General features: G+C 46.3%; 1 protein-coding gene across 1 annotated transcript in view; it reads left to right on the top strand.

Moving 5' to 3' along the window:
* The window catches only part of HID1 (HID1 domain containing), an 84,447-nt gene extending 73,278 nt beyond the window's left edge, over nt 1-11,169 (top strand). Inside the window, exons 16-19 of the mRNA XM_040330065.1 lie at nt 799-870; nt 4,599-4,690; nt 8,084-8,242; nt 10,634-11,169. Coding sequence (XP_040185999.1) covers nt 799-870; nt 4,599-4,690; nt 8,084-8,242; nt 10,634-10,697 — 387 coding nt within the window. The 3' untranslated portion in view covers nt 10,698-11,169. The remainder of the gene's footprint in view (nt 1-798; nt 871-4,598; nt 4,691-8,083; nt 8,243-10,633) is intronic.
* The last annotated feature ends 1,490 nt before the right edge of the window (nt 11,170-12,659 follow it).

The following is a 12,659-nucleotide window of genomic DNA, read 5'->3' as shown; positions in this document are numbered from 1 at the left end:
ATCTGCACACAATGTCCATTTCCTTGGCAGAGAGGGACTTTACGGTGTTCTAAGTACACTGAAAAATCAACACTCTTCTTTTTTTTTTTTTATTCCTCCAGAAAAATAGCATTGTACTTCCTGGTATAAGAGTGTGCCTAGGCACGCCTGTTCCGCCTAAGCCCCATAGTGTATATCTGCAGTGTGCTATCTAAAGCACTGCTGCCTTTGATAAGCTGCCATTATAGTAATTTTGTTGAATGAAAAAAAGACCAGATTTTCCCCATCCACGCATTCAAGGTGAATTGGGGAATCGCTCCCATGCGTGAACATGTATGGATTGAAATTCAGCCAGTCACTGCTGAACCGGGCAAATTTCGATCCATGTATGCCTCTCTTTTTCTCTTTCTCTCTCCCTCCCCCCCTCTCTTCCTCCCCCCCTCTCTTCCTCTCTTCCTCTCTTCCTTTTCCTCTTTTCCTCTCTTCCTCTCTTCCTCTCTTCCTCTCTTCCTCTCTTCCTCTTTTCCTCTCTTCCTCTCTTCCTCTTCCTCTCCAATGCTTTTATTTCTGAGAATGCCAACTACCTGTCTGACTTGCCAATCCTCTGGGTTACTAAACTGCCAAAGTTATACAGCAAGTGAGGTCAGAGTCCTAATGTGCATATATGTTGTGACATAGAACTACTGTGCCAAATGCTAGAATTGGTCAGAAAATGTGCATTTAATGGAGGAGTTCAGCAATGGCAGCCTTCGTATTTCTGTCATTCCATGTTTCTTTTGAAGGGCATTTGTCCTTACTACGGCTACATTTATTTTGCAGGATGGTGCACAAAACCTGCCGAGAAGGCAGCTATCAAGCGCCTCATCTCAGTGGAATCCATCTACAGAGTGGGTGAGTCCTAATTAAAATAAACAATATATAGGTGGGCAAAGACTATGCATTGCAGAAAGTAACATCACTAGCATTGACACAGGGAGCTAACCTTTAATGTTAGACTTCATCAGTGCTTCCCACCTGTTGTTCTTCTGCTGGAATTTCTTTAGTATTTAGAGTTGCTGGTCCCAAAAGGCAATGTAGGGGGGTGTGGATGTTTTGGGTTTTCTAAAAATTGGAATATGCATGTTAGATTCCCGGGGGGGTTGGTAATTTTTTTGGCAGCAGTGGTTTAACACGTAGGAAAGTCTGTCCACCTCCTAGTAGTTGGTATGTTGCTCAAAAGTTTATTTTCTGTGTGTAACACCCCGTGTATGAAAGGGGCTAACGTCGTTTTAGGATATTCCATTCCCGAACACAAGGCAGCTACCAGACACTCCAACCAGCCGAATAAGTCCCCATACGAATAATTCTCCCCCAAAGGCGAGACGAAGCTCCGTGTTGAGGTTCAAGCAGGAATCGCAATCTTTGAGGAATACAGACTCTTATATACAGAAAAAGAGGAGGTTCCTACAACCTGCTCATACCACTCCAGCAATATACCCGTGACCAGGAACCTAATTACATGAGCTCATTAACTAATACCTTAGACAGCTTGGGTGACTCGTAGGCATGACCTTTCAGGTCCTAGTTCTGCTGTCTCCTAGACTACAAGACGCATCATACATATCAACACAGAACTCCTTCACACAATTACAGGGTCAATTGGCACAAGCAACAATGAAAGACCCTTAGAAGTTATCCTAGACTCGTTTACATTATAACAGACAGGTGGTTGGAGTTGATGACATTGGCATCGTTAAGCAATAGAAGGTCGGTCTGTTACATTGAACTTCCTGGAAAGCCCAAATAAGGCTTATACTTCTGGGCATAGTCCTCACAGTACAAAGGGGATAACATCTCCATGTTTCTTGAGAGATCTTGTTAATGAATATTACTGTCCCATTTTAAAGTAGTCCAAGATATATTTTCTCAGTCACCCTTTGCCCAAAAGGGACTCCCGTCACACTGTGTTTTTAGTAACTGCCAAAGATCTACCTTTTCAGGGCATGTGCACCTGGCCTCTTGTGGCCTTGCCTAAAGTTTTAGCTTATTTCCCAGCAGGTCCTGTGTACAGTCGCTCCATAAACATGTAAGCCTGTATGCAGGTATACGCCAGTAGTTGCGTAAATCTCTGCATGCGTACAAAGGTAAAATCCTGAATGCAGGCTGTCTTACACAAAGGTTGTTTAAGAAATGGTGTGTTGGGCTTTTCTTAGATTTAGGTTGAAGTAGGGCTAGTGCAAAGATAAGGATTTCGGTGTATCAGAGGCTGTGTTGTCCACTACCTAATGGAAGTTGAGAGAGATTAATGCATGTTATTTTGTTTATTTTAAGCAGACACTTTAAATTGCACATACATTATAAAAAAACATTTAATACCAAATCTTCTGGAAGATGGACAATATACCCAATAATCTATCCCAACTTTACACAACATCTAATTCTGAAAGATGCTAACCCAGTTCCATCTTCAATCCCTGCTTGCTTTAAGTCTGTTCCTTGTTCAAGTATTACCCAGCCAAATTAGTACTGGGCTCTGCTGGGATTGCCTGGTGTAAGGGGGTGCTCCGCTGGGATTGCCTGGTGTAAGGTGGGGCTCCGCTGGGATTGCCTGGTGTAAGGGGGGGGGCTCCGCTGGGAGTGCCTGGTGTAAGGGGGGGGCTCCGCTGGGAGTGCCTGGTGTAAGGGGGGGGCGCCGCTGGGAGTGCCTGGTGTGAGGGGGGGGCTCCGCTGGGAGTGCCTGGTGTAAGGGGGGGTCTCCGCTGGGAGTGCCTGGTGTAAGGGGGGGTCTCCGCTGGGAGTGCCTGGTGTAAGGGGGGGGCTCCGCTGGGAGTGCCTGGTGTAAGGGGGGGGCTCCGCTGGGAGTGCCTGGTGTAAGGGGGGGGCTCCGCTGGGAGTGCCTGGTGTAAGGGGGGGGGCTCCGCTGGGAGTGCCTGGTGTAAGGGGGGGGGGCTCCGCTGGGAGTGCCTGGTGTAAGGGGGGGGGCTCCGCTGGGAGTGCCTGGTGTAAGGGGGGGGGGGCTCCGCTGGGAGTGCCTGGTGTAAGGGGGGGGGGGCTCCGCTGGGAGTGCCTGGTGTAAGGGGGGGGGCTCCGCTGGGAGTGCCTGGTGTAAGGGGGGGGCTCCGCTGGGAGTGCCTGGTTTAAGGGGGGGGCTCCGCTGGGAGTGCCTGGTTTAAGGGGGGGGCTCCGCTGGGAGTGCCTGGTTTAAGGGGGGGGCTCAGCTGGGAGTGCCTGGTTTAAGGGGGGGGCTCAGCTGGGAGTGCCTGGTTTAAGGGGGGGGGCTCAGCTGGGAGTGCCTGGTTTAAGGGGGGGGCTCAGCTGGGAGTGCCTGGTTTAAGGGGGGGGCTCAGCTGGGAGTGCCTGGTGTAAGGGGCTCCGCTGGGAGTGCCTGGTGTAAGGGGGGGGGGCTCCGCTGGGAGTGCCTGGTGTAAGGGGGGGGGGGCTCCGCTGGGAGTGCCTGGTGTAAGGGGGGCGGCTCCTCTGGGAGTGCCTGGTGTAAGGGGGGACTCCTGGTGTAAGGGGGGACTCCGCTGGGGACACCTGGTGTAAGGGGAACTCCAGGGCTTCCGCTGATTCTGCATTCTGCAGTTTTGTAAAAGCTTTCTGCCACTGGAAGGTCTATCCTGCTTTTGCATTCAAGACCAACCTGTGGCCCTAGAAATATAAACCGCCACCCAAAAATGCACAAACCTCCTCCTGTTCTCTGCATTCTATATTAGATTTCCACCAATGAGCCACGTCAATGTGTAATCCAACCAGAGACTAGCTTCCATGGTTCCTAGCACTGGTCGGATCCTTCCTGCCTCGTAATCCTTCCTATTTGGCCCATCACTGTGATGGTAAAATAATCTCTTGAACAGAATCTTCAAATTTTAATGAATTGTTCAGTCTCTTGAAATATAGGCAGGAGACCAGCATTGCACCTATGAGCCACTGATCACAGTTGCAATGCTTTGCAGTCTCATTTACAAATAAATACATTTTAAAGTGGATGTAAACCCAAATTGTTTTTTTTTTTTTGTTTGTTTGTTTTTTGCTGTCACAATGTAGATTAAAATATTTCCTATCTGTGCCCAGTCTTGCCACAATGAGTTGATCCAGCTCTGAGCAATCCTCCTTTCTGGATTTTGACTGGATGTTAGTGATCATAGCAGAATTTACTGTAAGGAATACTGTGGGTGGGGAGTCTACTGACATCACGACTCCACCCACCGAGCTCCAGACAACAGATCCACCCACAGAATCTGCAGTTTTTAGTTCTTATAACAGACAGAGGTGAGACATTTGACAGGTAAGGATACATGCAGGAGGCATCTAAATCCTTATAGATCAGCACCATGGGAGTAGTTTAGAAAAGATGAGTGGGTTTACATCCACTTTAAATGTGTTTTTTTTTTTGCTGCCAATATGACTGCAGATTGTTTTTATGCATAAGGTGGACATGACCTTTTAATGTGGTAAAAGTAGAACATTTACTTTGATCGTCAAAATTTGACAAATGAGTCGGAATACTGTAGAGAAAATTCATAAAGGGGGAAAAAAAATGGTGTCTCTTATACATATACTTTTCTTGCATTTTTGGTATTCAATGTTTAGTACCATATACGTGAAGCTCAGCATTTCTGTTTTGTAAATACCAACAGGTCTTGTCCTGGAAGGTGAAACTACCTCTTCAGACAATCATGCGGCTTCTACAGGTCTTGGTTCCACAAGTGGAGAAGATCTGCATTGACAAGTAAGAATTGGGCTGGGAACGAAATCATGGTGATGGTGGTTATAAGCTCTAAGCCGTTCTTGAAGGGAAAGTGCAGTATTTTTGTATTTTCTTTGACGTTCAGGACAATGTTGTGTGTTTGTTTATTTTGCTAAAAAAAAAAAAAAAAATGTTTTTATTTTTTTTATGAATATTTCTGATAAACCTGATAAAGAGCTTCACCTGTCTGGAAAAGGTAAACTTAAACTGCAAAACCTGCTTGATTGAAGCAGGTCAAATTCAGGTCAGAAATGGGTCAACTGTCAATCACATTTGCCTGTCAATTAATTCTGAATGATCTTGGAAGTGTCTCCAACTGATGCCATTGGTACAGCTCGAAACCATTACCACAGTACCAAAACGAACCACCAGCCTCTACCAACATGCGCAAAACCCTACAGCTGATTTGTGCAAATGGACAAGCTTTTACGTTAACTACTTCATTCCCTTAGGACAGGGGTGCCCAACCTTTTGAAGCATGAGGGTCACTTAAGCAACTTGATAACCAGTCGCGGGCCACAATGAGCGGAGCAGGTGGATGACAGGTCACGGCTACTCTATTAGGCCCTCCGATCCGCCCAGATGTTTTTTTTTGTTTTGTTTTTTTTTCCTGAAAATTTGCGGTTTAAACTGTGCAAAAATATATAATGTTTGGGGTTCCAAGTAATTTTCTAGCCCCCAAAAAATCTGATTTCTCTTATCATACATTGCAGGACACAGAGTTGGGCTAATATTCATTACCTACTGGGTTATACACCATCCCTAGGTGAATGGACACTGGTAAACAAAGTCTTAGACAGGAAGTGATCCCCTATATAACCCCTCCCATACAGGAAGTACTTCAGTTTTTTTACCAGTGTCTTTCAAGGTGGCTGGGCACATTTGTTGAGCTCTCTGAGCGCCAGGTCTTTAGTCCCTGAATCAAGGTATTGACCGATCGGATCCATTTGACACAGGCCTATATGCTTAGATAAATGGTACCCGAGCCTTGCAAAGAAGACGAATAATCCTGCAAGTTTTTGCCTGTAATGCGACCTTCGGGTGCAGGACCCTGTATAGTTGAATTCTGGACACAACAGAGCTAAGGTGTTCCTGCAGGGTGCTATACAGGTCCAAGAGAGTGGACCCTAAAACATGAAAGAGGTACTCGGTCCTTGAAGGTCCTCAAGTGACAGGAACCTGCCACTATAAACCAAACCCGTTCAGCAAGTTTTAATGCAGCCTAAAGGATGATGCAAACAGCAGCCATTCTATCTTGTGTTTTTGGAGCCTGGAAGTATTTAGGCAGGTGATGAGTGCTTTAAAACTCTTTCAGTCACCCATTGAACTTCGTGTTGGGTGGTCTGGAAGTCTTTAGTGAACTTACCATTTAATGTCACTAGTGCCAATATATGAACTGACTTTTCTCTGTCGGAGTGCCATATCCCAGACTACAGTATATGTCAGGGGTGTCCAAACTTTTTTCAAAGAGGGCTAGATTTGATGAAGTGAACATGCGTGAGGGCTGACAATTTTGCTGATATTCTTTGAACCATTAAAATTTGGTCTAAGTGTGTTCGCCCGAGCAACTAATACACGGCCCAACAAGAATTCTCTTGCCTTTGTGGCTGTGTGTGGTGAACAGATGAGCTTGGGGGTGTTATTTGGATATACCATATTTATCGACGTATAACACGCACCTTCACTTTAGGAGGGAAGCACTCGTCGTCGTCGTCCCCCCCCCCCCCCTCCCTGTTTTCTCAGAGTCAGCGCCGATAAATGCAGTATATATCCAAATTACCAGGGGGCCATATTAAACTGGAACAGGGGCCGCAATTGGCCCCCGGGCTGGACTTTGGACATGCCTGGTATATGTGCAGTAGGAAGTTCTTTATTTACTATAGCTGGTGGGCTACCACATTTGGCCACTAGATGGCGGTACATATCCTATGAAATGCCTGATACTTGGCACCATCTACTGGGCAATTGCAAGGTTTTCCATCGTAAATCAATAAACATTTAACCACCATATAAAATAACCTAATAACGTGTTTGACCTTTTGTTTGTAATAAAGACTTTGGAAATGATTTAAAGCGGGGGTCCGCTATTAAAAGCCAGCAGCTTCAAATACTGCAGCTGCTGACTTTTAATAAATGGACACTTACTGTATTTGCTGGCGTATAAGACTACCTTTTACAATTAAAAAAAACACTGGCCAAAAAGCAGGGGCTGTCTTATACGCCGGGTCAGCTGCTTGGATGCCTGCTGGATGTGCGGTAATACTGTATGTAGCTTTAGCTACATACAGTATATACCTCTTGGCCAATCCCGGTGACCGATGTATTCAAATGAATACAGCGCCTGCTCGGATTGGAGTAACAACCTCTGCCAATCCAAGCAACAAAGAAGAATATGGCTCCAGAAGGAAGAAATATGAAGCATCGGAAGCCTCGGAAGGAGGGTCGTCTTGTACGTTGAGTACAGGGAAAAAATCTTAAACTGTAAAATTAAGGGGTCGTCTTATACGCCCGGTCGTCTTCTACACCGACGAATACGGTACCTTTCCAGGATGCCCGCAATGTCAGCCGAAGCCGAGCAATCGCTTGGCACTCGGCTGCCCCCGCCGCCATTCTCGGTGAGGGAATCGGGAAGTGAAGCGTTTCGGCTTCACGTCCCGGTTCCCTACTGTGCATGCATGAGTTGCGCTGGGCGTCTTTACTGGTCCCCGCTGTCTCCTGGGACGATTGTGTTTTTTCCCGAAGGCGGCTGGGGGGAGGGGCATGACTGCCGCAGGAGTCTATGCACGGAAGTGGGTGCAAATACCTGTATTACACAGGTATCTGCACCCCCGCCCCCTGAAATGTGCCAAATGTGACACCAGAGGGGGGGCGATGGTTCCGAAAAGCGGAGGTTCACTTTTTGTGGACCTGATATCTATATGGCAATTCAATGACAGTGGTGTACCTGGTATATGATCTGGCACCCGGGGCCAATCAGTTTTCAACACTTCCCCTTCCTAAAACTTTAAAGGAATAAAGCAGCACACGCCTACCCGCTGTACACAAAACGCACGCAGACCACCTCCTCCGCTAAACACTGCAATACAGACCCGTTGTGGTCTACAGATATAAGGCAAAGTTGTTGTCATGTGCATGTTTGTCTTTCAAAAACCCTCACAGGTATGCAGAGCACTGGCATACAGTATGTACATACTCTGTTAGATGCTTGTATTTCTCTGCAAAATAGAAATTGCTCTTCCCTTAGTGTTTGCAACCTAAAAATGTTTTGCATTCAGTTAAAAGTATCTTATTTATGGTGTATATTCTTGTAAGCTGCATGCGTAAGTCATTTCCCACCTAAAAAGTCAAGTAATTGAAGTGTTTTGTAACCTGCAGGGGATTGACTGATGAATCAGAAATTCTAAAGTTTCTGCAGCATGGGACCTTGGTGGGATTACTGCCTGTGCCTCATCCCATTCTGATCCGCAAATACCAGGCCAATGCTGGCACAGCGATGTGGTTCCGCACATATATGTGGGGGGTCATCTACCTTAGGTGAGTATGATAATTAGACTGCAGCTTGCTGGAGAAGGAAGGGAAATGTGAGACTTGAACATTAAGTGTAATCGCAACTAAAACTACTCACTACTACTTTATTATTATTATTATTATTATTATTATTTTTTTTTTTTTTTTTTTTTTTTTTGGTGTTAATATGGCTATATTACTCGTAGACAAGCAGTATGATTTGACTGTGGTGGACTTGTCCTTTTTATTAAACAAGAGGAACAAAAATTGAATCTTTGGTGACAGATTCCACAGCCTACTTTCAGAGGTTTAGTGGGGTCCTTGCTTCGACAATCAGGCCTCTTTTGGCAGTAAAAGGGGAACCTACTCAATATTAGATGGGTGGTCATAGTGTTATCTGTTGCTGATCTTTGTAAGTTTAGATACACTTTATAATTCGGTGCTGCAGCACATATTTTTAGTTAAAGGGCATAGGGCCAGATTCACAAATGAGATACGACGGCGTATCTCCTGATGCGCCGTCGTATCTCTGTTTCTATCTATGCGACTGATTCATAGAATCAGTTACGCATAGATAGCCATAAGATCCGACAGGTGTAATTGTTTTACACTGTCGGATCTTAAGATGCAATACCGCGGCCGCCGCTGGGGGGAGTTTGTGTCGTAAACCAGCGTCGGGTATGCAAATTAGGAGTTACGGCGATCCCCGACGGTTTTTCGCGTTCGCTACGTCGCCGCTAGTCTAGTTTCCCGTCGCAAAGTTAGTCGTTTTTTTTGGTGCCTTAACTTTACACAGCAATCGTATTGCTGTGTAAAGTATGGCCGTCGTTCCCGCGTCGAAATTGAAAAAATAACGTCGTTTGCGTAAGCCATCCGGGAATACGGAATTACGCTACGCGCGTCGCCGTTCAAAAAAATTACATCACTTTGCGTAAAGCACGGCGGGAGTTCGAAAACGGAGCATGCGCGGTAGGTCCGGCGCGGGAGTGCACCTAATTTAAATGGCACACGCCCATTTGAATTGGCCCGCCTTGCGCCGGCGTAGGTTTTCATCGCAAGTGCTTGGTGAATCAGGCACTTGCGATGAAAAATTGCGGCGGTGTAACGTATCTAGGATACGTTACGCCGCCGCGATTCTACGTGAATCTGGCCCATAGTTCATAGTTATAAAGGAATGTGCTAAATATTGGATTTGCACCTCTTAAAGGGGTTGTAAAGGTACAATTTTTTGTTTTCTAAATAGCTTTTGTTACCTTAGTGCAGTCCTCCTTCACTTACCTCATCCTTCGATTTTGCTTTTAAATGTCCTTATTTATTCTGAGAAATCCTCACTTCCTGTTCGGCTTTCTCCCTGGTGTGGAGTGTCGTGCTCGATCACTCCCCTGGACTACAGGAGAGTCAGGACGTCCACTAACACACAGCTCCTTTCTCTATCTGAAACGTAGAGAGCGTCCTGATTCTCCTGTAGTCCAAGGGAGGGGCGAGCACGACACTCCACACCAGGAAGAAAGCCTTGCATTACTGTGTGTAGTTACAGACAGAAGAACAGGAAGTGAGGATTTCTCACAAGAAATGAGGACATTTAAAATCAAAATCGAAAGATGAGGTAAGTGAAGGAGGACTGCACTAAGGTAAAAGAAGCTTTTTAGGAAAAAAATGTTACCTTTACAACCCCTTTAACACCACGCACCGCGTGGCATGTGCATTATAGTGCGCTGGAGTGCTGGTACGTTGCCCGCTACTGTAACGATGCGTTCAGGTGCCATTCAAACTGAATCACAAGGCACAGTGGTATGCATTATGCTGTGCAATGCAGCCACCGATGTTAAAGCGGATCTCCACTCTAAAGTGAAGTCGCGCTGATCGGCACCCTCCCCCCCTCCGGTGTCACATTTGACACCTTTCAGGGGGGAGGGGGGTGCAGATACCTGTCTACAGACAGGTATCTGCACCCACTTCCGGCCACACAATACAGGCAAAAGACGGGTTTTTTCCTTGCTTCCCGTCCGTCCCCCGTTGTATGCTGGGAACACTCGGCTCCCAGCACACAGCGGGAGCCAATCGGCAGGCGCAGCGCGACTCGCGCATGCGCCGTAGGGAACCGGGCAGTGAAGCCGGAGCGCTTCACTTCCTGGTTCCCTCACCGTGGATGGAGGGGGGAGCAGCAGGGTGACGAGTGATCGCTCGTCATCTGCTGCGGACGGCGCTGGACTCCAGGACAAGTAAGTGTCCTTATATTAAAAGTCAGCAGCTGCAGTATTTGTAGCTGCTGGCTTTTAATATATTTTTTTAGTGGCACATCCGCTTTAAAATTCTCATTACTATAACAAAACCATGTGAAAGAGGCCTTTGAAATATTATTTGCATTATTTATGTAAGATGCTCACCAAAGTAAAACATTTTTTGTTTCATTTGCAGGAACATGGACCCTCCAGTCTGGTATGACACTGATGTGAAGCTGTTTGAAATCCAGAGAGTTTAAACATCATCTTTTGAATATCATCTTCACCGTACCCATCAGACATATCTGAAGCCTTGTCATAGGATGCTTCACCCCCTTCATGAATTTCAATGTAATTGACCACAAGCCTACTAAATCATTCCATAAAAACGCATATCCAAACTCCTGCATTTCTAAAAAGCTTTTTATTTCCCATGTTTTGTTTTTATGTTGATTTTTGATCGGGGGTTAGATAAATCTCTTGACTGCTGAACTATAAATCCCAAAAATTTGCTCTGGCAGCATGCTGCTACTCCTAGTTCAGTGCTTGGTAGAGGGTGGTTCATATGAGTTTAATTTGCAGAATGGTTTTCCTCTTCTGTGACATTTTGCACATTATCTGTATGTGGGGGCGGTCCTATGCACCAATCCCACACTCGGTGGCACTCACCGACTATGTGAAACCAGATGTAATGTATTAAATTATATTAATAAAATAGTCTATGGATATGAATTGACTGTGTGTGCATTTGGGTTGCATATCCGTTCTTTGACTGCTCTATAAATCTATTCTGATTGTAAACTACTATGACATTTATAGGCAGGGGTGGCATTTGTATATTTTTTTATTTGTGTTCTGGAGCTGGTTTAAGATGGCCATACACTATACAATTTTCTTATTCAATTTCCTTTAGCTTTGCCTTCAACCATGTAGTGCAAGGGCCTGCCTGATTGCATACAAATTGAAAGTGTTTAGGTTTGACCTGTATTATATGGTTTTGGTAAATCTAAAGGAAAGTTATACAAGAAAGTTGTGTAGCGCCCCTTCACCTTCAGAAAGGACGCTATGTTAAATTTAGTGGGGGAATGAGAGAGTTATGTTGCTCTCATTCTTGATTTTGGTAAATTTGGCTATCCTGTGTGTCAGCCTGTGCGTCCAGAGATACGGTTTCATCTCTGGACGGCAGATGGCGCCAAAGGGATCCAGGCGGAGCCACTTCTTCCCAGCAGCCAATGAGAGGAGTTGGGCCTCGCTGTGCATGCTAGGGAGGGGTATTTCTGTGGCGGAGGCTGTTGTTCTGGGTTCTTTGCGGGTTCCAGGTGCGGCACCTGCCTTTTAGGGTGTGCGCACATCGCGGGCCACACCACTATGGCCCACCTGGCCTGGGGTCGCGCGCTACGCGGAATTCCAGACTCTGGGCCCTCCTGGCCTGGAGCGACTGATGCTGCCAGGGGGCCCCGGTGACTTACTGGGTTTCTACTTCTACTGAGGAGATCCCAGGCTGTATGCCGTTCGGTGGGGGATCGGCTTGAGGAGAACCCAAAGGCAGGTTGTCCAAAGGGGCTTGAACGAACCATCGTGGATCTGGTGACCGGAACATTGACAGGTACACTGGCACGGTCAACCGGTGACCCTAGCGTAATTTACTGGGAGGATTCGCTCTGCTGTTCAACTTAAATCTTGCACTAGGCCTGTGGCAGAGGCCTCAACATTCAATTAGAGCCAAGTCTGTGGCAGAGACTTGTTCCTCCCAGCAGCCTTAAGTGGCACTGCGGCTGCCAGGCCTGTGGCAGGGGTCTGTCCGGAGGCACTTCACCTACTCTGGAGTGGCGACGCATTGATACAACTACAGAATAGCAGGATTGCTTTTCTCTATCCAAAGTCTGATACTGCAAGGTTCCTTTATTTCATCAGCCTTTCCTGTCTTCCTCGAGTTGATGTGTTGGACCAAGAAATAAAGCATTCAGAAAACTTCACCTGCAGTCTGGACATTCAATTACTGCTCTACTCACTACATTCACCCCCAGACATCACATAGAGGTAACTTAATACGCTGATCCCAAATCAATCAGCGGCTCCTGAGGGGGTAGCGCTACAGTTGTATGATGTATGGCCAGCCTTGGATAACTGCTTCCCACCCAAGGTAACCCATGCATGTGTATTTTTTTTTTTTTTTTTCATCAACCAGGTTGAAAAAACCCTGATTCCTCCATCTACACACT

The sequence above is a fragment of the Rana temporaria genome, chromosome 12, assembly GCF_905171775.1.
Source record: "Rana temporaria chromosome 12, aRanTem1.1, whole genome shotgun sequence".
NCBI classification, from domain to species: Eukaryota; Metazoa; Chordata; class Amphibia; order Anura; family Ranidae; genus Rana; species Rana temporaria.
The sequence above is the reverse complement of the archived record's forward strand: the minus strand, read 5'-3'. Positions and strand labels throughout refer to the sequence as shown.